General features: G+C 38.2%; 13 protein-coding genes across 13 annotated transcripts; 4 read left to right on the top strand and 9 right to left on the bottom strand.

Moving 5' to 3' along the window:
- Positions 1 to 155: 155 nt before the first annotated feature.
- BTS1 (farnesyltranstransferase) lies at positions 156 to 1124 on the top strand (the record flags this gene model as incomplete). Its single annotated transcript, XM_002496565.1, has 1 exon — positions 156 to 1124. The coding sequence occupies one exon, from the start codon at positions 156 to 158 to the stop codon at positions 1122 to 1124; it is 969 nt and encodes a 322-aa protein (XP_002496610.1).
- Positions 1125 to 1207: 83 nt separating this feature from the next.
- MUK1 (guanine nucleotide exchange factor MUK1) lies at positions 1208 to 3037 on the bottom strand (the record flags this gene model as incomplete). The annotated part of the gene is made up of 1 exon (XM_002496564.1): positions 1208 to 3037. The coding sequence occupies one exon, from the start codon at positions 3035 to 3037 to the stop codon at positions 1208 to 1210; it is 1830 nt and encodes a 609-aa protein (XP_002496609.1).
- Positions 3038 to 3372: 335 nt separating this feature from the next.
- Positions 3373 to 3885, top strand: ZYRO0D04026g (uncharacterized protein; the record flags this gene model as incomplete). Its single annotated transcript, XM_002496563.1, has 1 exon — positions 3373 to 3885. One exon carries the CDS (start codon positions 3373 to 3375, stop codon positions 3883 to 3885), a length of 513 nt encoding a protein of 170 aa, XP_002496608.1.
- An 85-nt stretch (positions 3886 to 3970) lies between these two features.
- On the bottom strand, positions 3971 to 5754 carry BEM1 (phosphatidylinositol-3-phosphate-binding protein BEM1; the record flags this gene model as incomplete). Its single annotated transcript, XM_002496562.1, has 2 exons — positions 3971 to 5680; positions 5746 to 5754. 2 exons carry the CDS (start codon positions 5752 to 5754, stop codon positions 3971 to 3973), a joined length of 1719 nt encoding a protein of 572 aa, XP_002496607.1.
- A 391-nt stretch (positions 5755 to 6145) lies between these two features.
- UBP16 (putative ubiquitin-specific protease UBP16) lies at positions 6146 to 8611 on the bottom strand (the record flags this gene model as incomplete). Its single annotated transcript, XM_002496561.1, has 1 exon — positions 6146 to 8611. One exon carries the CDS (start codon positions 8609 to 8611, stop codon positions 6146 to 6148), a length of 2466 nt encoding a protein of 821 aa, XP_002496606.1.
- Positions 8612 to 8914: 303 nt separating this feature from the next.
- Positions 8915 to 10297, bottom strand: KTR4 (putative mannosyltransferase; the record flags this gene model as incomplete). The annotated part of the gene is made up of 1 exon (XM_002496560.1): positions 8915 to 10297. The coding sequence occupies one exon, from the start codon at positions 10295 to 10297 to the stop codon at positions 8915 to 8917; it is 1383 nt and encodes a 460-aa protein (XP_002496605.1).
- A 422-nt stretch (positions 10298 to 10719) lies between these two features.
- On the bottom strand, positions 10720 to 12777 carry YTA6 (putative AAA family ATPase YTA6; the record flags this gene model as incomplete). Its single annotated transcript, XM_002496559.1, has 1 exon — positions 10720 to 12777. One exon carries the CDS (start codon positions 12775 to 12777, stop codon positions 10720 to 10722), a length of 2058 nt encoding a protein of 685 aa, XP_002496604.1.
- A 421-nt stretch (positions 12778 to 13198) lies between these two features.
- On the bottom strand, positions 13199 to 15595 carry GCR1 (transcription regulator GCR1; the record flags this gene model as incomplete). Its single annotated transcript, XM_002496558.1, has 1 exon — positions 13199 to 15595. The coding sequence occupies one exon, from the start codon at positions 15593 to 15595 to the stop codon at positions 13199 to 13201; it is 2397 nt and encodes a 798-aa protein (XP_002496603.1).
- Positions 15596 to 16829: 1234 nt separating this feature from the next.
- Positions 16830 to 18164, top strand: ZYRO0D03894g (GATA-type transcription factor; the record flags this gene model as incomplete). The annotated part of the gene is made up of 1 exon (XM_002496557.1): positions 16830 to 18164. The coding sequence occupies one exon, from the start codon at positions 16830 to 16832 to the stop codon at positions 18162 to 18164; it is 1335 nt and encodes a 444-aa protein (XP_002496602.1).
- A 222-nt stretch (positions 18165 to 18386) lies between these two features.
- Positions 18387 to 18992, top strand: DID2 (Did2p; the record flags this gene model as incomplete). The annotated part of the gene is made up of 1 exon (XM_002496556.1): positions 18387 to 18992. One exon carries the CDS (start codon positions 18387 to 18389, stop codon positions 18990 to 18992), a length of 606 nt encoding a protein of 201 aa, XP_002496601.1.
- Positions 18993 to 19089: 97 nt separating this feature from the next.
- CCT7 (chaperonin-containing T-complex subunit CCT7) lies at positions 19090 to 20733 on the bottom strand (the record flags this gene model as incomplete). The annotated part of the gene is made up of 1 exon (XM_002496555.1): positions 19090 to 20733. One exon carries the CDS (start codon positions 20731 to 20733, stop codon positions 19090 to 19092), a length of 1644 nt encoding a protein of 547 aa, XP_002496600.1.
- A 335-nt stretch (positions 20734 to 21068) lies between these two features.
- Positions 21069 to 23249, bottom strand: ZYRO0D03828g (WD repeat MDV1/CAF4 family protein; the record flags this gene model as incomplete). Its single annotated transcript, XM_002496554.1, has 1 exon — positions 21069 to 23249. One exon carries the CDS (start codon positions 23247 to 23249, stop codon positions 21069 to 21071), a length of 2181 nt encoding a protein of 726 aa, XP_002496599.1.
- A 345-nt stretch (positions 23250 to 23594) lies between these two features.
- Positions 23595 to 24458, bottom strand: SPC34 (Spc34p; the record flags this gene model as incomplete). The annotated part of the gene is made up of 1 exon (XM_002496553.1): positions 23595 to 24458. One exon carries the CDS (start codon positions 24456 to 24458, stop codon positions 23595 to 23597), a length of 864 nt encoding a protein of 287 aa, XP_002496598.1.
- Positions 24459 to 24561: the final 103 nt, after the last annotated feature.

The raw sequence follows: 24561 nt of genomic DNA, 5'->3' as shown, positions 1-24561 counted from the left end.
TCTTTTACCCTTTTCTTCCTTCCTTCCTTTTCCCTTATCACCAAATACCTTGAATCTTCTTTTCTTTGAAATAGTGTATTTTGTATTAACTGTTCAATGATCTTTACTTGTGACTCGCAGATTTAATATATAGGACTGTCGGCGTAATAACACTAATGATGGATGTTGAAAAGTTGGTTAAGCAATCACCAATATGGGATGACCGTGATGAAACTGCTATTGTAGAGCCATACGATTACATTGTATCAAAACCAGGTAAAAGTTTTAGATCAAAATTGATTAATGTGTTTAACGAAATATATCAAATACCAATTGAGAAGACCAATCAAATCTCAACGTTAGTGGCCATCTTACACAATGCAAGCTTATTAATAGATGACATTGAAGATAGCTCCGCTACAAGAAGAGGCATACCGACTTCACATACGTTGTTTGGAGTTCCGCTAACGATAAATGCTGCAAATTACATGTATTTTAAAGCTATGGAAATTCTGCAAACGATTTCTGGTGATGACAAAATTCTGTTACACGATTTAATGGTTATCTTCAATCAGGAAATGATTAATTTGCATAGAGGCCAAGGTTTAGATATTTACTGGCGGGATAATTTATTGCAGTTTATACCAGATGAAGCGACGTACTATAATATGGTGATGAACAAGACTGGTGGCTTATTTAGATTAACGGTTAGAATCATGGAATTGCTGACCGATGTAGAATTACCGCATTCATTAGTACCGCTGAGCAACCTTTTGGGAATAATTTATCAAATTCGCGATGATTATCAAAATCTTTCGAATGAACAAATGATAGCTAATAAGGGTTTAGCAGAAGATATTTCTGAAGGTAAACTATCTTTCCCGATTATCCACGGCTTGAAATATGGTCAATCTCAAAACGAAACTATTTTGCAAGACGTTCTACGGTTACGAACAGATGATGTTGAACTGAAAAAAAGGGCATTAGACTACCTTAATAACGAAAGTCACTCCCTAGAGTACACTTGGGAAAAGCTCGAGGAACTCTCAAAATTGGCTAAATCAGAGAATTATATCCCAAGAAAAAATTTCCCAGATGCATCGAACAAACTAATGTCTGTAGTAGATTACCTTTCAACTAGATAATTTATAACTTATAATTAGCTTGATTTATTTTTTTTCTTTCTGACTCATACATTCTATATCATAGATGAGTACTATGAAGATATCTAGCCCATAAGTTTTTGATAAATTTCAAAAATTTCCTTCATATCTGACACTTTTAAATCCTCAAATTTACGATCCTTATATTTTTTCCAAACTTCAGGTAATTGTGTCGCTGTCGCTGTCGCTGTCGTTGTTGTTGACGATGATGGTGTTGCTGTTACCGGTTGTGAACCGACAGCAGCCCTTGTGGGGCTGGTTGATATTTTTTTATCTGCCTCTAGCGATAGAGTTGAACTGCTTCTAGGTAAATTAATCGGCTGTACCGGCGGTGTGTATGATCTTATCTTACCAAAGATGTTTTTCAACGAAGTGTCAAATGCATATTTAAATCCATCATAGGAATTTGATCTCATGGCTTCAGGGTGTGTTTCATGCAATGTAACGTCCACATTAACAGCTCCGCTATTTTTCAATGGACTCGGTAAACTTATTTTGTTACTGACTGGCGTTTGTAAGATGTCCTTCTCAGAATTAGTCAATTTTTCCTGTGAACTTGGTATGAAATCGGTAAAAGTCAAACCTTCCACGAATACTAATGCTGCCTCGAAATTAGTTAATGCATACATCTCTTGTTGAACCAATTTCTTTTTATTTCTGAACAGCTTAATGAATTGTGCATTTAGGAAAATGTTCTTGGGGCAAACTTTGATGATATAGTAAACCAACATGGATAGAAAATCATCATTACACATTTCCTGTGAAAACATCATTGATTCATGGATTTTCAGGATAACCGCAATTTTTTCACAAGGAGCAATTGTATGTGAGACCAAATTGGTTAATAATTCTTTGGCTCCATCGAATCCCTCTTGACTTTCTAAGTCAGGATTTTTACCTATTGGTAACCTTAAAAATTCCACCAGATCAATTTTATTTTGAGTAGCCATAGTGGATAATGCATGCAATTTTTCGTATAATACTTTGTCGAATTCGATAAATTCAGGGCTGTTTCTAAATAAACTGGAAACGTTAAAAGTTTTCTTTTGATGGTTGGATCTAGTGACCAATTCCTCTTTGGAAGGGCTTGCAACCGATGTGCCAACCTCTAAAATTCTTCTGAACACTTCCCTTTCGCATAATGACATAAATTTATCAATCTTATAATTGTTCAATTCGTTAGTTCTTAATTGTTTCTGGATTTCCTCTGGTGATAAGAGTGGTTGTACATTATTAGAATCCACACTAAATAATGATGATGATCTTCTACCCCTTCTCAAAGAACTGCCACTACCACTTCTACTTCTTGCAAATATCCCGCTTAATCCACTACTTAAAGTTTCTCTTGCTACTAAAAATGCTGGTTGACTATCATTACTGTTTCCATTTCCATTTCCGTTTCCATTTAAGTTATTATTATTCCCATTGACATTATTACTGTTATTAGTGTCTGTGTTACCGTTGTTATTATTCCCACCGTTGCCATTGCTAGTACCGTTACTATTACTGTGACTTGTACTCAAGTACTGAAATGAAGCCTTATCAAACTTGATGTAGAAATTCTGAAATAGTGAGGACAGTTGTATAATAGTTAAGGGTTTGACATATTTGGGTTGTTTCAAATCGTTGATGAACAGATCGATCAATTTGGAAAGTTCTACAGGTAACTGTTCTATACTGTTGACCTCCCGATCTATGTCCTCTTTGCTCAACTCAACATGGTTATGACAGTGGCTTTGACTACCACTATTACCGTTACCTTGGCCTTCATTCGAATCTTCCTGCGTAACACCCGACTGAGGCCTATATGACTCCTTAATGGACTGTGTAGTATCGAATTTAGTATTTGACATTGGTGGTGTATGCAGAGCCCTTGTCTCTTCCTTAGTAGTCATAATGTTATCGTTCAATACAAATGTATCTCACTCCTTAAGAATAAAGTGCTAAGCTTGACGCTGCTTAGGCCAAATATAGCTAACCTGTTATAATAAAAGGATAATTAGCCGTTAGTCTGTTAGTTAGTTGCTTCTAAAAGAACCTTTCGCGTTTTAGAAGTTTACAACCTTCAAAAGGAATAGGAGTGTTTGAACTCGGTTATATCGTTACCACTATTAACACTACTGGCATTACTGTTACCAAAGAAAGTCTGGACATATACCCACACATTCACGTACATATATATATTGCATTAGACACATACAAGAGGCTAAGTGTCAATACTGTACCAGAGATGTCGTGGTCGAATAGTATTAGTAGTGCAAGTAGTAGTAGTACGTTTAAGCTGAAGAGGCCTCATAGCCCTGATTCTGTTGGGGTCAATAACTATAAGAAGCAGAGGTTAATTCAAGATTTCGAAAAATTAAGCCTAAAAGATAGTTCTCATGGAGCTCAGAGTCAAGTAGTTACCGCGAATAATAATCTCTTGGATGAAATTGGAATTGGCATTATAAGCATACCGAAGGATGTTAAGAAACGTGTAAGGAGGCTTCGAAATAGTAGTGGTACCTATAATGATGAAAAATTGATTTATGAAAAGCTGAGAGAGGCAATTCGTAATGAACATTTACAGATTATTCGTTGGCAGGATCCCTTACATGTCGTTTACCAGCAATGGCTTAGGTGGATACGAACGAGATGGATAGTTTGGCCAGCCCAACCTTACCCTGAAGATAACGATAATGATGATTACGATTACAACAACTTTTATGGCGGTTACGATAGTGACGTGGATATGGATGCATAGACTTGGGGCGTATTTACTTAACTATTATTATGAAAGAATTAATAAATTACATATATGCATATGCTAGCGAACATGCAGTTTTAATTCAAGCGTCGTAGACAGAAATTTTCAATTTTGCCTGAATCACTTGAGCTATTTGTTCATCACTCTTAATCTCTTCAGTGTCATCATCACCTGTTAATTTTACAAACAATTTAAAGTTTTCAGTATCAACACGAGGAGAAATCTTACTACAAAGTTCAGCATACGTGATATTTGTGTTGAGCATTAATGCGAAGATATCATCCTTATAGTAAAATTTTATCTTTATTGGCTTTATAGGCGGTGGTAATTGACTTGGTGGCCTTGATTGTGCTTTAGAATTGGTTAATGATAATTCTGATAATTTTTCATAGAGTTGTAAATCTTCACCTGTCAACGTATTATCTTCCCTGGGTATGCCCAAGGTGTTCGTTGCATTTGTCAATACAGTATCTTCCCCTCTATTAACATTGCTACCGTTGGCAAAAGTTTCACCCATCCCCAATGGGAACTCACGATCATATCCATTGTCTCTAATTTGGAATAGTAAAAGTACCATCTCTGATCTGGAAATGTAATCAGGTAACATGATTAGATCACCAACATAAATGTTCAAATCTTCTTTCCTTTTCTTTGTTATAGTATCAGTCACATAAGGAACAGGCCCAGGAATGTAGGGCATGATTCGTCTTGTCCATTGCCCACTAGGGTCCCTTAATTTACCCGATTCCGCTGGAAACGAATCTAATAGTCTTACTTGCAAGTCATAAAAATCTTGATAGCATCTTTTTAATCTACGACCTTTACCACTTGATAGATCACAAGTGACTTCAAACCAGTATTTCTCATCTTCCATTCCAAATGATTCCACAGCAGCTTTAGTTACAACATCAAGATCCATCCCAAAACTCTTGTACTTTTGTTGTTGTTGTTGCTGCTGCTGCTGCTGCTGCTGCTGCTGCTGCTGTCCAACCGGTTGCTGTACAGCCGGTACCGATGAAGGTTGAGCATGTTCCACTGATCCTAAACTAATATTACTAGCCTTATACCTTGCAATATTGCTCTTCCATTCTTGTACAGTGGGCAAATTGACATAATTTATATCCTCCTTAACATCATTTCCAGTTGCATAACCAGTGGTAATATCAATAATACTAACAAATCCTACAGGTACTAATCCAGGACCACCTAATCTACCAATTGGCTTTGCAATAAACCATTCGAAATTATGATGTGCACAAATAAAAAGATTTTCGCCTGCGTATGAAGTCAATTCATCACCTTTTTCGGCTTGGAAATCATAAAGTACAATTGCATAAAGTGTCCCCATCTTAGATATATCACTCTGTTGACTCAGTACGCTCGCATGCCGCGAAATCGATTTATTTCTATCTGCAAGTTCAAAATATCCTCTTGGTACTAATCCCTGCTTCTTCGTAGATGGATTTAACGCCTGATACCACTCTTTCTCTTCTTCAAGAACAAAGAAAACTTCGCCTTCTGTAAATGAAACTTCTTGAGGAGTTTGAGACCGATAGCTTCCAATTGCCCTTATCCATTTCTCTGGTGATGGTACACTTCTTGAATTCTTCCTTACTGATGACATAGATTGTGATGATGCTCCTGATGCGTTTCTTGATATTCCAATTTTACCAAATTTACCACCACCACCGATTCCACCAATGCTGTTCCCTGCCGGCGTTGGTGAGGAGATATCTGAGGAAGATATTCTTCCTTTCGATCCACTACTGTCTCTCTTAGTGAATTTAAGACTCTAATTGTAACATGATTGTTAGTAAAGTGCACAGAAGAAAACTAAACTTGAAGATTTGAGCATACCTTTAACATGATTCAATAATCCTGATTTTGAATATCAGAATAGACTCTGGAGGTCAATCCTAAGATGTTGTAAATCTCTTGGGTAATAATGCAAGAACTAACAAAAGGAAGTCCGATGAAAACTTTGAGGATGGAGTATTCAAAGTATAAAGGTTAATTTCCTTCAAAATAAGGGAGAGTCCTTTAAAAAGTTTCCACAGGCCTATTTGATAACCTTGGCTTAGCTGTAATCTTTTCAAAGTTGTGGTTCTACGCTTAAAATAAATTCCCCATGTTGAAGGATTCGTTCTCTGTAGCGAACATTAAGAACTTCGAAGGTCACGAGAGCCTAAATATACGTAAATTTAAAAGTGATGATATTATCATTTGTAGAAATATACATGGGTACATAGAACGACACTTATGCATTTACACGTTCGTAGAATAACATATAAACGTACTTGGTTTCGTTGAGGACTTCCTCTGGTTTGGCCTCATGGACTACAGTATCTGAAATGGACCAATATGGGTACTTTAGAACGCTCTTAATCTTTTTCAAGTGTCTCTTACGAGTCATTGGATCAGCACCAGAGGTACTATCAGTATCACTGGCGCTAGTTGTTGTCCCATAGTTGTTGCTTTCAGATGAAGTGACCGCTGATAGATCGGATAAAGATCTGTCAGATGAAATACTGTCTGCCCTGCTGCGAGAGCTCTGCTGAGAGGAAGTACTATTGGCTCTGCTACGAGATCTAATAGGCTGTGTACCGCCTTGTCTAGAAGCAACACTACTTTCTCTGTTACCAGTGGAACTTCTCACTGTGCTTGTAGGTCTACTATGATCATCGGTATTTCTAGATGTGGTTGATCTTCTACCACGACCCACATTATCAGATTCTGGAGCATCAGGAGTATCTAAACTAGAATTGCTAACAGAGGATCTTCTCGATAGGAAATTGGTGATCTTTCTGAATGTGGAAGGTTTTCTTGACATCTTTGAAGAATCATCATTATCCAAGACATAATCATCCGAATCATTAGGATCGTTCGAATTAGGTAAATCTGTTGAACCGCCCAAAGAACTGCTACTTAGATTGGATGGAGAATCACCAGTCTGCTTGGTTGGTGGTGGTTCCATCATTTCAGTAGCTGCCACTTCTTTACTGTCCTGTGGATCATGAATATTAATCAAATTAGCATCAATAACAGGTGTTCTATTGATAACGGCATGAGTATCGATGTCTTTGACAAAATCAGGTTTGTGCCTATAACATTGGTAATGACCTTGAGAATGAGAACCTGCATGTTTAACGATAGCTTTCAATTCGTAATTTACACTGTTGATCCCCACACATCTATCATTTTGAATTACTTGTTCTTGCAATTGTAGAATTTCATCAAAATTTACTGCACATGGATTCCTAGTATAATTGGTACCATTAAACATCGATCTGGACAAGTGAATGAGGAGTACCTGTGGTGCATCTACAACCACATTTTTTTTAACAATTGTAGACTTAAGTTGTGAAGTAACTAACCCATCTCTGTTGTATCCATTAATATAATTCATCAATTCCTCTGAAACATCATCATTAATAGTTAAATTGGGGAAAGCTCTTGCCAAAGATGCTAAAGTGTTCTGTTCAGTAGTTTCATAGCTAGAAGTATCACGACCCTTTTCATTTTCCAAGATTTTCCCCACTTTACAAGTTAGACATGAATAACCTTCGATAGATTCCACTTGGTTATCAGAGACCATCTCGGCTAGTTTAGCAGTAATTGCCTGAGGTACAGCTAGTGGTAGCATGTTAAATTGAGTAACTCTGACCTTGCTCGAATTACGACATGCGGTACAAACCAAATGATCAGCAACCTTACCCCTAAATGGAATCTCAGGAATATCAACAGGCAATTTTTGATTTTTAGCGAATTCACGAATTTTATTATTTTCCTTTTGCAACGTCTCCAAGATAACTTGGGTCAATTCATGAGCATCATTTTGACCACTTGAGATTCTCGCATTGAAGATGACTTCCAAAGAGTGTAAAAGAGGCCAGATGGACAGATGTCTTGGAGAGGTGACTGTACGTTGCAATTGTTCCAACATACTTGCCAAAGACCTATGCAGTGGTAATTTGGGCAGATTCGATCCGTCAACAGGAGTATCACCACTATCCTCGCCACCGTCAGCTTCTTGGTTTACGGACATTTCTGGAGTCTCATCACCACCATCTTCTTCATCCTTCAAAGTTGTAATCGTATTGATAGTGGTAGTAGATTTCAATGCTGGTAAGCCTGGTCTATCTGCGGACACATCGACCATACTATTGACATGCATATCCAAAGGGTTTTGGTCCAACTCAATTTTTGGAGTTGCTGCTCCCAGTTGATCATGAGGTACAGTTAGGTGATTAGAATGATGACTATGTTCTTGATGTTGCTGCTCCAGTTCCTCTGGAGATTTGTTTATAGCAGGAGGTGCTGAAGGTGCTGGAGAGGGTTCTGGTGCCTTATGAAACTCCTTGGGGGCATCATGATCTTTTTCCAAGTCGTAGACCATTTGAGAAGCTTGGCTCAAAATATCGTTTAGATATCTGGTCAATCTGGGCAATGCAGATAATGCCTGCACTGAAGAGTTGGCAAAACAATCATTTCTATTGTTGATTAACCCTGTCGTAGTTCTGTCACTTCTTTTTGAATGAAACATATCTTTACCAGTTATTAAACTGCTTACACTTGGTATTAAAATGTAGATGGAAACAGCTGCAAGAACTCCGTAACCAATGTATTTAATTCCTCTGCCGTTGCTTTGGATAAAACTATGAAGCCACTGACCGTTAACGTTCTGTCCTCGTCCTTGTGCTATCAAATAAACGACACCAGCCATACACAGTAGCAATTAGAGCCTGAATGTATATGTGTTCGTTTGTAGGTATCCCTTACAGTGTAGTTGTTGATAGATGTTGATTCTTCGGAGAAAATGTCAAGGCTTACTAAATAATCGATAAACAGATAGACAAACTTGATATCTACAATTAACCGTAGGCATAAATAAGCATACATCTAATAGCCTCTTAGGTCATCCATAATGATTGGTCAGAATTGAAATAGAATATGTACTCTTGTATGATCTTCACTTTACCCCAGATGGGTTTTAGCACCTGTTTAAGTTCTTGGTAAGTATTTGCTACTAATACATATCTAGATCCTTTTGGTCCATGCTATATTTGATCCAAGTTGCTTGACAATTTTCAATTTCGAGATTTTCCCAAGGAACAAAGAATCCAGGTCTACAATCGCCATTGCACCTTTCAGAACCTTCTGGGCATGACGGGCAATTTGTATAGGGAAAATGTGAATACGCAATATCTCTAAACCAATGAATTCTACCTTTATCTGCAAAAAGTGCTAGCGCTAAACTTCTTACAGGTGCATCACCCCAACGTTCGTAGTAAAATCCTTTTTGAGAATCCAGGAACTCCATGTACGCTTCGTAAATAGGTCCCCTTAACCAATCCATATCCGTAATTTCAAAGTTTGTCCAGAAATGACATGTAGAGTAACCTTGTGTGACATCGTAATTATCTGGCTTTTGCACATTATCTCTAACCCATTCGTGTGCACAGTTTTCATTTAAATAGTGAGGATTCTCCTGTAGGAAGTCAAAAGTCTTGGTCCACAGAGTTTCAATGGACTCTGGACTATCGTAGAGATTTAACACATATCCATAGATTTTGTCATTCATTTGCATGAATTGAAAAACGTCATATTCAACTTTACAGTAGAAATGAACGCCAGGCTCAACTCTCCAGGCGTATTTGTATTTCTTTAACAGTGGATGGTGATAAAAAGACTTAGAATAGAAGCGACACATGTTGTGGTATGACAACTGATCTGCATGTTGTATTCCACTTAATTTTTCCATATGTTCTTTAAATTCATTCTCATCAATATTTGATGGCATGTCCCAAAGGGATGGTTCAATACTTCCAAATTCAATCTTCCTGCCCCTGGGCAGTGCTTTTCGAATTGCATCCTTGAAATCCTTTGTAAATTTACCATCATTGAGGAAAACATATGGATAATTGAAATCCTCATTAAATTGTTCCTCTAGTTCTTGAATTGATCCAATGATTCCGTCTAAATCTTCATTTCTTACAAGACATAAAAAGCATGCTTTGGAAGATCCAGCCAATTTATCACCAGGTCTAACAAGACCATCTACTTTAGGCTCTTTAATTGGTGTATGTAACGTATTCCAATATATTTGTTTCCTTTCCTTCAGTAAATCATCAACAACTTTCCTATCCAATGATTCTTTGTCCACCAGTGGACTCTGTAACTTATTTAATAATTCCTTATAAGTATGAGGTTGAGTACCGTTAGCGACATCACTCAGTAATGGTGCACTAAGACCAGTCGTATACCATTTGTATGGTTTTGAAGCCATTTCACCAAGGCCATCGGTATAACCATACCCTGATGCCAATTGGTAGCCGGATACCAATAACGCTAATATTACACCTAGTGCTACCACCCGGCCAATAATTCTTCTACTGGGCCAACCAACCATTACTACCAATTTGTTATTCAAGAGCAGAAACAGACAAAGATATTCAAGAGACAATCAGTAGGTAAGTAATATATACGCCAGATAACTCAAAAGATAACCAAGAATACAGCACCGAATCCATCTAGTGCGAGAGTTTTTCAAAGTATTGACATGCTGCTATTGAAACTCCGCAACGTCGCAGTTAGACCCTTAATACCATAGCAAAGGTTGTTGGAGTCATTCTCAGGTTACTTTTCTATTACCGTTTACAGTCCATATTGAGGGTCGAGGCGTTTCCAAACGGCAACATCTGTCGCGCGACACACTAATAATAAAATAAAATAAAATAACAAGATATTATTATATTATCCTATTAAAATATTATTATGTATTATATAGATACAAGACAACTAAGTCGGGTATAGTAGTTATATGTCAATTTATTAGGCACCTGTACTTCCGAATCCAGCTGCCCAATCTTGGTATTGTTGTAACGAAGCTGGTGAAACACTCATCTTCACAGTTAGCATTGCCTTCTCAAAATCTTTTACCGTAACTGGCCTAATTTTACTGAATTCTGCATCTACCAGTCTATCACCTAAATCTCTAATTGGTTCCATAGCAGCTTCCTTTGCTAAGGCTGTAATGTCTGAGCCTGAAAACCCCTCTGTCATTTCTGCAATTACTTCAAAATCAATTTCTGAGAGATGGTTATTCTGTTTAGACATTAGTTTCTTCAAATGGTGAAGTCTTGTCTCGAATTCAGGTAAGGGGATGTAGAGACGTCTAGAAAATCTACGTCTTGCTGCTTCATCAATGGCCCAAGGTAAATTAGTAGCTGCTAAGACTAAAACACGGGTATCTGCATTCACATCATTACCAGTAGAGCTTGAAAGTGATGACCATTGGATTAAAAGTTCCGTCTTTACACGTCTTGAGGATTCGTTTTCATTATCAGATCTAGCAGTTAACAGAGAATCAATTTCATCGATAAAGATAATTGATGGTGCCATCTTTTTGGCCATGTAAAAGAGCGCTCTTACTAACTTTTCAGATTCACCCATGTATTTGGATAAAAGTGAAGATGCACTAATGCTAAAGAAAGTTGACTTGGATTCCGTGGCTACAGCTTTGGCAATCATGGTTTTACCAGTACCAGGGGGACCAAATAAAAGCATACCTCTAATTGGCTCTCTAAGACCTTTGAAAAGATCTGGCCTTAAGAAAGGGTACACAACGGTTTCCTTCAAAGAGTTTTTGGCGTTACGTAAACCTGCAATATCATCCCAACGTACTTCTTCATCTTGAATGACGATTTCTTTCATAATTTGTCGACATGCAATGGGATCCACGCCATTAACACTACTCCCCATATAGTTATCAATAGAAGAATCGGATTTGTCATCACTAGCATCTTCATCACTACTATCTGTGCCAAATTTCTCACGACCAGCTGCAACTAAAGGTGGCGATGACATTGGAGGTGATTGCGGGGTCCCATTTCTTCTTAATGAGTTGGAATTTCTCTCTCTGCGAACCACAGGTTTAAATCCATCTGTCCCCACAATTTCCGGCGATGCAACTCTTGATGTAGCTCTTGGTGATCTTATTGGTTGACGACGAATCACTGGTTTAACGTATTCGTACCTCTTTTTCGGAGCACCACTACCACCACCGGTAGAAGAACTTCTAGCGACAGACGCAGCTGGACGCAACCCACTTTCTTCTGATGACTTTCCTGTAGTTCTTTGTATAGAACCCCCATTAACATACATGCTGTGTCTATCAGGTCTCCTGCTGGTGAAGGTAGATTGCTGCGGTAAGGTGGGAGAACCAACGGCTTTTCTTTCAGGCATAGATTTTCTCTTTGAAGCAGTAATGGCATCTCTCTTTGATTCCTTCTCCAAATATTCAGCTTCTAATTGTTGTTTTAGAAATAGTTCAATTTCTTTCTCCTTCTGAGCATCCAATTCCAATTGTCGTTGCTTCTCTTTTTCCAATTTTCTCAATTCCTTATCCCTCCTTTCCCTTCTCACATTTTCTGCTGCCTCGATGGCAGTATTTTCTTGCTTTTCATCCTCAAACTTTGGTTTACATCTCTTAGTACTACGACTTCTGAATTTACCAAATATACTTTGATTGTTTCTAATATTTTCCAAAACACCAATTCTGTTATTGCATTCTCTTCTCGATAATCTTATGTCTTGGCCTAATAACTGTAGATCTTCAAATTTTCTCTTTAGATCTTTGTCATTTGATGTGTTCTCTCTTAAACCGCCCTGCAATTTGTAAGATTTTTCAATTCTGGACAATCCATCATTCATATACTGTAATAAGTTGTCGAACAATCTGTACAGTTTGACTAGATCATTAATATTCAATTCTAGATTCGCAGCCTGCTTTTCGTAGTTCTCACACTGGGACGCTACAATAGAATATAGTAATTGCAGCGATTGTAAGAGTGTAAAATTTGCAGGTATTATAAACTTATCATTCCCCATGTTAATATGAATCTTGCGATATTTAGAGGCATTCACTGACCATTCGATTGGGTCTGAGTTGTACCGATGGAGCTTTTTGTTCTTTGGAAATATTGCTTGATATATTTCGGAAGGGGTCCGGTAGCAATCTTGTCAGGGAATCGACAAGGGTCAACGTAGAATAAACTAAAGAGAGAGGAAAAACAAACAAACAAAAAAATAAAAAAATACAGGATAAAATAATGCAAGATAGAATATGAATATTGATTTATCGTACTTAAAGTTTAAAGACAAAATTATAATTAAATAATACAATTCTTTTTTTTTTTGTCATGAAAAAAAACAAAAAAAAAAAAAAAAAAAAAAAAAAAAAAAAAAAATTGGAATCGCTCGTTAACATTAATCATCATTAACCGTAAAAATAATAATACTGATCATTAAATCAAAGGGTTTCTTTCGTATGCTGCCTTTTACAATATTTGTTCTTCTCTTCCTCCGTCATAGCTCTCACCGACCAATTCTTAAAATTTTCGAAAATGCATATTTCCTTATTCTCTCTTGTTAAATTTTTGAAATACATCGAAAGGGAATTTAACGTTAGCCCATTGTTAATCCTAAATTTTTCTAAATCACCAACAATTATTTTCCTGATATCTTCCCTCGGTTGATCGGGATTTGTAAACCTGCCCAATTTGATACCTCTATCACATTCCATTTCGATATAATCCATAATAATTCTTCTTGTCGGAAAAAAATGGGAATCGTCACTCACTTTCCAACGTCTCAACCCATACGTTTCAATCAAGCTTTTAATGGATGATTGCCCATTGAGTCCAATATACCATTCCGTATAAAGGTCCCAAATAGTTTTATTGTCTCGAGACAGTTTGTACTTGATGTGCCTATTGGGTCCCAGCTTCTCCATGGGTCTATTTTGCTTGTTGTTGGGACCGCTACTAGTGTTATCTGGATTGCTTGAAGGTACCTGTTGAGAAGATACTGGCCGCGGTCTTGCTTCTGATGATTTAGGACTCAATGCCTTTGAATCATCGTTTTCGTCGTCACGACCATCCTCTTCACTAGCATCTTCCTCCGCTTCCTCATTGGGTTCATCGGCTCCATTGTTCACTATGGGAGTATTTGGCAAACTGTTGGTGTTGGGATTTTTCGATGACGCATTATCAATTGCTGAGACTGTGGCTGGTGCCGCCCGCGCAGCTGTAGCTGCGGTTATTGTCGGACTATTTTGCACAATTGGACCGGAAATGTTTCTCGGTTGTGAATGAGCTTCTGGTTGTGTTGTTCGAGGCGCCAAAGACACGGGGTTTGGCGGCAAAACTGCGCTTGGTGAACCAGTCATAGCAAATGCAGTTGGGCTCGAATAACGCGAAGGCATTTTGGCAACATGATTGTTGGGCAGAGAAGGAAATCTCGGGCTCGACGCTGTCTTTGACAGAAGTAAATCTAATGCACTCTGAGAAGGTGTGCGTTTATCATCAATGCGAAGTCTCTTCGTGTATGGTGATTCTGCCACCGTTGGTAATACCGGGCCTGGGGAAGGCAGAAAAGGTGACAAGCCAGGCTGCGGGGGCGGCAATTTTCTCTTCCTGTTAACCTCCGGGTTTACCAGCGGGAATGACGCTAACATGGGGGCCAAATTTGAACTCTCTTGCGGCTCTTCGTTATTACTGGTGCTGTTGTTACCGCCGGAAGCGCTAACTGCTGCGGTGTTCTGAGCCAGATTATTCCATATGGAGGAGTTAACAGAATTCTTATCGATCACAATAACCCCGTTGTTGTTGTTGTTGTTGTTCTGGCGATAATTCCGATCATTATTCACCAATTGCTGCTGCTGCAGTTTTAAAATCTGATCACACATGTACTGCACATTGCTGAGATCAGTTTTCAACTGCGTAATCTGTTGCGCCAGCCTAACATTCTCCGTTGTAAGTCTCTTGGAAAGCTGCAAAAAATGAGAGTCCTCATCATCACCACCACGTTCATTGAATACAGGCTTCGCCTTTTGAAACTTCGGGTGTTGGAAAAGATCCGGGATGAATTTCGCAACAAACGTAACAATATTCGGCAGCAATCCCGAGTTTAACTGTAGATATTTCAAATCCTGCACTATCGTCCTGGCCATAAACTCGAACAGTTCCAGGAAGGAATGCAGTTTGTAATTGCTTCTGTCCATAATTTCCATATCTTGTCTTAAAGAAGGTAGCCAGGGGAAAATAATATCTGCCAACTCATTTGCCGGTTCAAACGAAACTGACCTGGAAACTTTGTAACCTTCCTTCGTATGATTTAGTTCCTGGAAACCCTTATTCCAAGTAATCGTCGTTGGGTCTAACAGAGGTATACGGTCGAAATTTTCAACACTGATAGGTGGATTCGGGTGTGACCAACGGATGACAAAGTATGTAGCTAATGCAAAAATCGGACATCTGGTTATATCTTCCTGCCTCGGTACTGTATTAAAGTATTCATACGATCTAACGCTGGCACCTTCATTCAATTTTCGGAGTGTTAAACTTTCGGCATATGTCTGATCGACAATCAAATCAACTAGTTTCAATGACCTCAATTCTGTGAATGAAACTTTGAAATACGCCTGCAGAATGTACTGGGTTATCAAATAAAAATTTGACGAGATATTCGTGCTACTGATCCTTGCCTGTTGGTCCTGTGAATTCAGTACGTGATACAAGTCATCGTTAGCATTACTGATATTATTTAGCGGGAAAAGCGGTATAGCTTGTGAAGAGGAAGATGATGGTGACGAAGCATTTCTATTACTACTAGAAATTCTATTTCTATCGAATGGATCCAAGTTCATCTGATGGGTTCCAAGGGTTATTATTCTTAAACTTGTTATCCATCGCCTGTGCGGTTCTATAAACGAACGGACCGCCTATCCTTAAACAAAGTCGAAACAGCCTATCGCCTAAAAACAATATTCCTCCTCTACCTCAAAAGGCGCTCACCATTCTCGAAAACAACAGGTAACATGCATATCATCATACCATTTTATAACCTCTCTTTTTTTTTTTTTTTTTTTTTTTTTTTCTTGTGTATGTTTTCTATTTCCTAATTACCAATTGATATTGATATACTGACTAGTAGTAGCTCTCTCTTTGTCAGTATGAGTCTGCTAACTACCTTTTCCTTCCCTTCCTGCAGGTTCCAGTGATCTACGGGTGAACTCACCAGAAGTTCAGGAATCCCCCTCTTTTTTTTTTTTTTCGTTTAGAAGAAAGAAGAATTCCGGTGTACGGGTTTCCAGTCACGTGCATTTTCTCACATCGCACGAGTGTCTTCCGATTAGTAATCGCGCATGTACGATAAGATAGATAAAAAAAATTTTTTGTTTTTTTTTAATGTGCATTCGGCGAAAAGTTCGGCGAAAACACAATAATCGGAGAACGGTCCATATTCGGAAAGAGTATCCGCTTTGGGGAACGAGCGAGTAACAAACGAGGGACTTCTTACCATAGGCAAATACCCATACTAAAAATCACCTTCTTCAATGCTTAAAAAATAACGGCAATTTAAAACATATAACTAAGCATTTTCATTGTTGTTTGTTTTTTTTCGTTTTTTTTTTTTTTGCTTTAGAATATGCTACAAATCTCTCAACAGCACACATCTCGTCCAATCACATCTTATTTCCCTACCATTCTTCAACGTGCATCAAACTTCTCTTCGTATTTTTTCTTGTTACTTATCGATATTTTGCCGAACGCTGGGAAAAATCTGATTGATAGATTTTGATAGTAATCGATAAAAGATAGCTGCTTCTTTTTTCTTCTTTTAATATCTTTTTTTTTTTTTTTGTATTTTTTTTTTTTTGTTTTTCGTTTTCATCTGGAGACCTGATTAGATTTTGATTTTGGTCTCTTTCCTTTTAGTCTAATTATCTTGGGGTAAGGATACTAGTTTCGAATTGATTGAAATTTTGATTTTTTTTTATTTTTTATCAGCCTTTAGTATCTTCTAAAACCATTGATAAACATTCAGCGGCTATTATCACGGTTAGCATCAGCATTTTTCCTTTATCCCCCTCGATACCAATGACAGGCTCAACCGCCGCTGCTTCATTTGTAAGTGAACCAAGAGTGGACGAAAAACCAAGCGGAAACAACGACAACAACAGCGATGCCAGTTTCGTAAATGCTAGTGCTAATGCAAATTCAAACGTTTCTTGCTCGACGACAGACGCATCTCCAGCGTCTTCGTCCGATGCCCCATCTCGCTCTCCTTCTCCGTCTTCTGGTTCAGTACACTCAAAATCAAAAGTTGTCGATGCACATACAAACGGTAATACTACAAATATTGGTTCGAATCCTAACGTCAATAGTCACAATACGGTCTGCAAGAATTGCTTCACGGTAACTACGCCGCTATGGAGACGTGATGAGAATGGTGCCGTACTCTGTAATGCATGTGGGTTGTTTTTGAAACTTCACGGTAGACCGAGGCCAATTAGTCTAAAGACAGATGTTATCAAGTCAAGGAATAGAAAGGGCAATCACAGTCATAGTCATAATCATAGCAATACACCACCGTCGCCAAAAGGTACTCCAAACGGCGATGAAAGGAAAAGAAAATATGACGATCCCAATAAACCAAAACCTAAGAAAGTCAAATCTGAAGTCAAAGAGCCGCAATTCGAAGGGACTGAAATTACAAAGGCTGCGAACACTCTAGGAAATATCAATCGCAGCTGCAATGGCGTCAATTCGCCAACTCTGTCGGCATCCAACGCTCCAAGGCAATTACCGCACCTTTCGACTCTTTTGGGTGAGGTTAGTCCACAACCACAACCGCAGTCTGTGCATCCTTCTCAGCCGTTACAAAGAGGTGCTTCGCCCTTGCCACCCCCAGTGACCATGCTAGAGTCAGCACGCTCGACGGTTTCTTCCCCCTCCATGTTACCTCAAAATCCAAAAGTATACCAAATGTCCTCTATTAACGATGTACTATCGCCATCACATGCTGTGCAACAGCAGCAGCCATCTTCAACCCCCGCAGAGGTACGAGGTCATCTCTCGCCACCACCACCACCGCCACCCCATCACCAGTATCATCAACCTCAACCGGCATTTCTGCCAATTGCTTTACCAAGAGTGAATTCGCCACAGCCAAACCAACAGCAGCAGCAGCAGCAGCAGCAGTCACAACCGGTATTGGAAACTCAGCTGCGAAATGAAGAAGAAATTATAAGGTTACGGGCAAGGATCAACGAGCTAGAACTAGTAACGGATCTCTACAAAAGACACATATTTGAACTGGACGAGAAATATAAATCTCTGCAAGATGGTGTAGATCAAATCAAACAACAACAACAACAACAACAGCAGCAGCAGCAGCAGCAGCAGCAACAACAACAACAACAAAGTCAATGATGCATGAATTTTTATCTCTCTTATAAACGATTGGTTACTTTAATTTAAGATAACTGTATGTATGTATATATCTCTGTTCTATATCCTTTTAAATATTGTATATCTGATCATTTATCTATCCTGTACTTTTTTGTCATTGAAAATGTAATCCCCCTTTAATAAGCCACTACAACGAGTACGACGAGTACGCAGAGAAAGAAAGAAAGGTATTCAAGCTGTATCATGTCTCGTAATCAGGCTGGACTAGAAAACACTTTGTTTCAGCTAAAATTTACTTCCAAGCAGCTACAGAAGCAAGCTCAGAGGGCCGTCAAGGAGGAGAAGCAAGAAACCGCTAAATTAAAGAAATCTCTAGGTGAAAGTGAAGAGATTGCCAAAATATATGCGTCAAATGCAATCAGAAAGAAAAATGAAAGGTTGCAGCTGTTAAAATTGGCATCGAGAGTTGATTCGGTGGCATCGAGAGTTCAGACTGCGGTTACAATGAGGCAGGTGTCCAGTTCAATGGGATCAGTTTGTCGTGGTATGGATAAGGCATTACAAAGTATGAACTTACAACAAATTACAATGGTGATGGATAAATTCGAACAGCAATTTGAAGATCTGGACGCAAGTGTAAACGTCTACGAAGACATGGGTAGTAACAGCGATGCAGTAATTGTTGATGGTGATAAAGTTGATGAATTGCTGAATAAAGTTGCGGATGAGAATGGATTGGAATTAAAGCAACAGGCAAAGCTAGATGACTTGCCAGAGATTGAACAACCTCAAGCTAATGAAGAAAAGGAGGATAAATTAGCCCAAAGGCTACGTGCATTAAGAGGTTAGAAAATGGAATAAAAAAAATAAATTGTATAATAGAAATAATGACAGATTTGCGTTTGTTTATATTGTTTTTTGTTGTGTTTTACTAATTACATCTATTCTATTGCATGGGCATACCTCTACCTCTACCTTGTGGTGGTGCACCTCCATTAGCAGATGATTCTTTATTAGTGATGGTTTCATCTACTGATAAGATCAGATTCGTAGCTTCTGCAGCACTGTTTAGTTCGTTAATTTTAACCAATGCTGGTTCCCAAACGAATTTGGCGAAATTGTCACCAATATTTTCAATTTCGAAATCAACACCGTACCATTTTTCACCCTTACTGTGAGCCATTCTTAATCTGTTCAAAATTTCGATAGCATCAAAACCTGCATTTTCACATAACTGTCTTGGGATAACTTCAAGCGCCTTGGCAAATGCATTAATGATTAATTGCTGTTTACCTGCAATCGTCTTGGAATACTCTCTTAGATGTCTTGAAATTTCCATTTCAGTGGCACCACCACCTGCAACGATTAATTTGTTTTGAATTGCCCTCTTGACGATCATGATGGCATCGTGTAATGATCTTTCCACTTCAGCAATCACTTGTTCAGCACCACCTCTTAATAGCAATGTACAAGTCTTTGCCTTGGTGCAACCTTCAAATAGATTATAACGTTCAGATCCGATTTGAATTTCTTCAAATTTTTCACAAGTACCCAAGTATTCTGGCCTTATATCCGTCGTTGTCGATTGTATAGATCCACCAACTGCCAAAATCACACGGTTTAAATCATCACCATTAACTCTACCGGCACAGAAAATATTTCTGTCGGCAAAATATTGAGTAGCTAAATCACCGATGGGTAGTTTGGAAAGAACGATATTTGCACCTGTATCTTCGATTTGTTTTAGCTTATTCAAAATTAGTTGCCATTCTGCATCCACGATAGCTTGATAATCATCCACGTGTTCCACCCTAACTTCTGCATTATCCTTTTCGGCCTTTAATTCTAATTCAAGGTTTAAACTTAAAATCTTTGGATTTTTAAATCTCTTCGGTTGTTGTTCAAAACCTGCATAGGAAAATGTCTTTTTAAAGGCAACACCATTGATAAACATCGATTCTTCCATTGCACCACCTGGAATTTTCTTTATACCAATTAATTTATCATCCAAATCGTTTCTGTCTAATGAAAGAACAGCATCTACACACATCTTGACGAAGAAATCTGCATTCTTGTAGATAAGTTTTGATGTCATTGCTGTCTTAGCACACCTTTCCAATAATTCCCTATTTTCGCCACCTTTGTGAGAAATATCAACCGCTAATTCTTGAATCTTGGCAGTAGCAAGACTCACTGCCTTTCTATAACCTTTCATAATAATATGAGATGATATACCTTCTTCCAAAAATGGTTTTGCCTCTTTCATCAATTCACCTGCTAGAATAGTAACACTGGTAGTACCATCACCTACTTCCGCATCTTGAGCTCTGGAAATATCTACTAACGTTTTAGCCGCAGGGTGAACGACATCTAATAATTTAAGAATAGTGGCACCGTCATTAGAAATCGTCGTCTTACCACTTCCAGAAACAATTAGGATATCAGAACCCAATGGACCTAACGTAGGCTTTAAAGCCTCTTGTACTGCAACACAGGCATTGATATTGGAAATGATCTGGCCGCGGCCTTGAGAAGTGTCGGTTCCCTCCTTAAGGACGACAATAGTAGGTGTCTGATTACCGAAATTCATTCCTACCAATTTATACTAGGGTAATCTTTAAAATATAGAAAGGAATGATTCTAGTTCAATCTAAACCTTATAATTTTCTATTACTATGTCATCTAGTTCTTTCCCAATGTTTAACTTCTTTTGACAATTTTTTTTTTCGCCACTACTTCGGAGGGACGGGTAACCCCAGAATTAGCCGATATCAAAGTTAAGAAACAATAAGCATTTAAAGTACTACTTTCATATTTTTTTTATTTTATTTAATTTTAATTTATTTGGTTTAATGCTTTATTTACACGAGGAATATATGCTGATTGGGATTAGATCTTCCTTTCTTCTTCTTCTTGTACTGACTCTCAAATTGCCCAGGCGTTTACATCACCGTTACTACGACCCTCGATCAAGTATCCGTTCTTGTATTTCACGAATTGTGAAATTGAAGCATCTTCCTCTTCTGATTGAGCACAGACCCAGTGCTTGTCATTCTCTCTATCGAATACCTTGACACCATTTTCACCAACAGCTGCAACTATGTCTTGTAGGTCGAAATCGAGTTCTAATACAGGAGACTCATAGGCAAATGCATCTGCTAATGTTCCTGTCCTCAAATCCCAAATTCTGATACTCCTGTCAAGGGAACCTGTGACCAGATTTCTTGAATCAAATTTTAACGTAGTAATGGCATCCGTATGTCCCTCCAGTGAACGAATAGTTTTACCTGAACGCATATCCCATAATCTTACAATACCATCTTTAGTACCCGTTGCTAATGCAGCATCAAAACATTGTAAAGCACCAACTACTGGTGCCTCCACAACAGGTGATAGTAACGAACTGCTTGCCAAGGAGCTAGTAGATTGACCTCTTGAGGCAAAACTAATATCAATTGTTTGTACACACTTTCCGGTGCTTAAATCCCATTGACGTAAAGTCCTATCTTGCGAACCACTGACAAGATGACCAGAATCAAAAGACAAAGCGGTAATTTCATCGAGATGAGAATCAAAAGTATAGACACATGCTTCTTCAGAGTTAGATGCGAATTCTGTATCCTCTTGGTACAGTTGGTATGCAAGGCTTAAGTCCCAAAGCTTAAGGACTGCATCTCTACCACCACTAATCAGCATGTTATACTGATTATCCAGTTGCATGCAATTTATACTTGCATGATGACCAGTCATTTGACCCACTTGATTCTTCTTCGATAAATTCCAAAGTTTTATGGAATGGTCTAAATGACCTGCAGTGGCTAAAGTACCAAACGGAACGTCAAAATCTAGACATATGATACTTTCATCATGAGATTTAGGGAAAGAACTAATTTGTGAACCCCTTGTATAGTACTGTTGTAAAGTTGGGTATGTTTTCCTGTGCTTTTTGTGCTTATCGTTGTAAAATTCATGCAGTTTCTTTGATGGCTTTTCATCTTTAACTTTAAGCTTTTGATAAACTGATTTGCTCAACATGGGCGAATTAGCATTCGCCTCTGTCTCTAACCCATGATTTTCATTACTTTTGTGTACGTTCAAAGGAGATTCCGCTATGTCTTGAGGTCTATTTCCGTCTTCATCTAATGAGTGTTGTGGATTATCAATAATATCTTCATCTTCATTTTCCTTTCGCTCTTCATCTATATCATCTTCCTCCTTTTGTAATCCATATTCCTGTAGGAAAGATATACGATCTCTGGCAACGTTTAAATTATTCTCCAGGAACAATTCATTTTGTTCAATTTTGGCTATTCTTTTAAATGCAAGTTCTCTCATAAATTTTAACCTTTCCAATTTGTAGTCCAATTCTCGTATTTCACTAGCGGCTACTTTTTTTTGAATTTCCAACAGATCTAAATTATCTATCACACCACTGCTAACACTCTTCAAAAAACTTAATGAATATGAATTGGTTATCCTCTCAGGCTCTACGCCCTGAGGTAGTGTAAATTGGTCGTTAAATTCGTTTTGGTCCATTTCCGGTTTACCACCGTGATGATGACGATGAGGGTGCTGATCAATTGTTTTGGAATCCTCATCATTTTTCAAAAGTTTATTTTCACTGTGCAAAGTTTCGTTGATCACAGGTAAGGATGCTTCAAAACCTTGAAACAATGTAGGTTCAGTTTTCTGTCCTTTTTTCTTATTAGACTTACTATTTGGTTCACCATTTTGAGTTAACAATTTTTTGGATAGTGATAAATTTGTACCATCGAATTCACTTGGTATATCTCTAAGTTGATCATCACTCAAATAACTTAGAACTTTAAAACTTGTCTTGGAGTCTGCGAATTTGTTCTGAAAGAATTCTTTGCCATTGTTTGAACTTAGACTTTGAAATGATCCGGTTCCTCTATCCTTTCGACCTCTAAAATTGACAACAGCTCCTTCACTACCTAGATTCGTCATGGCCTTATGAAGAACCCGTTTATATGGACTGCTATAGGATAGGATTGTGTCTTCCAAGTTTTGTGCTCCAAATATGGCTGCCGCAGTAGTAGAAAGGGCTGATCCAAGGTGAGAGAAGTGATCATCATGATTGGACATTATCAAACTCTCTGAGGTCAGGAATTCTTCTTCGATCCTCGTCGATCAATTCTTAATAAACACTATTATATGGTCAGGAAAGCTTATACCACCTCCTACCGTTTGACCTTTTGCGATTTACTGATATAAAGTTCAGAAGGTTCAACTCAAAGTTGAGAGATGTTCGGCTTTCGGAAGCGAGCTCCTAAATGAACAGAACTTCAAGCAATACAATTGGAAGTACAAAAACAATAAAAACTTGATGTTTTTTGATTTGTTGTAAAGTTGAAAATTACATCAATGGGTGGGCACCTATATACCTTTATTTATATGTTCGTGTGTCACTCGTGCAAATAGGACAACTAATCATTCAAGCTCCTGTTCCATTCTTGCGATCTCTTGTTCGAGCAATTCTACTTCGCTTTGCTCCTTCTCAATCAATTTTCCCACGACGTGAGAAGACGAAGGTTGGAATTGTAATTGAGCTTGTAACTGATCCTCTTGCAATTTCAATTCCTTTTTTATCAGTTGAATTTCAGTTTCTAGGTCTTGATAATTTGTGAGATATTTCAAATAAGTCTCCTTGTATTCGCTTAGAGGCCATTGGTTAGATACTTCCTCAAGCACCTTGAGTAAAAGATCCGCAGAGAAATCCTCAACAAACATGGTACTTCTTTGAGTACCTTCCGGGGTGCCTTCAAATGTAACACTACCATTTCTTAGAGCGTATAAAAGCTTGGTAATCTGAGGATCGTCTAATTTGGCATCGAGTAGTTCAAATATACCGGGATCGCTGCCAGCAGCGGCTACTGAATTCGTATCTAGGTCGAAGAAGAGAGCACCGGTCTTTTGACGCTTAGCAGCTAATACCTGATTATGCTGCTTTAGGTAAAATTCTTTGGGAACGTGTATGACAGGTTTTTCTTCAGGCAAACCAATGCGTCTATTTCTCTTTAAATTGATATCTCTTTCAGCCAAATAATCCAAAACACCTTCTTTACCATCTTTTCTTCTGGGAATCTTTCTTTTAGGATCTACGCTGAATAGTGACAATTCTTCTCGTGGATTACAATCTCGTATGAGTTTGGTAATGATACTACTGTAACTCTGTCCCCGTCCATCGTGAACTACTGCATTGTGGAAGATTCCAGGTGGTTTGAAATAAAGCGTATTAATAGAATCAATTGACTTGGTAATCTCTTCAAGACATACATCCAAAGTCTCGGACATTTGCGATACTATGATATTGTCGAAGTTCTTGTTAGCGGCGTAGTTGTTGTTTTCGTTATAGTAATGTTATGAGAGCCTTTTCTCGATGCGAGAGATGAGATGA

Source organism: Zygosaccharomyces rouxii, assembly GCF_000026365.1.
Source record: "Zygosaccharomyces rouxii strain CBS732 chromosome D complete sequence".
Classification (NCBI taxonomy): Eukaryota; Fungi; Ascomycota; class Saccharomycetes; order Saccharomycetales; family Saccharomycetaceae; genus Zygosaccharomyces; species Zygosaccharomyces rouxii.
The sequence above is the reverse complement of the archived record's forward strand: the minus strand, read 5'-3'. Positions and strand labels throughout refer to the sequence as shown.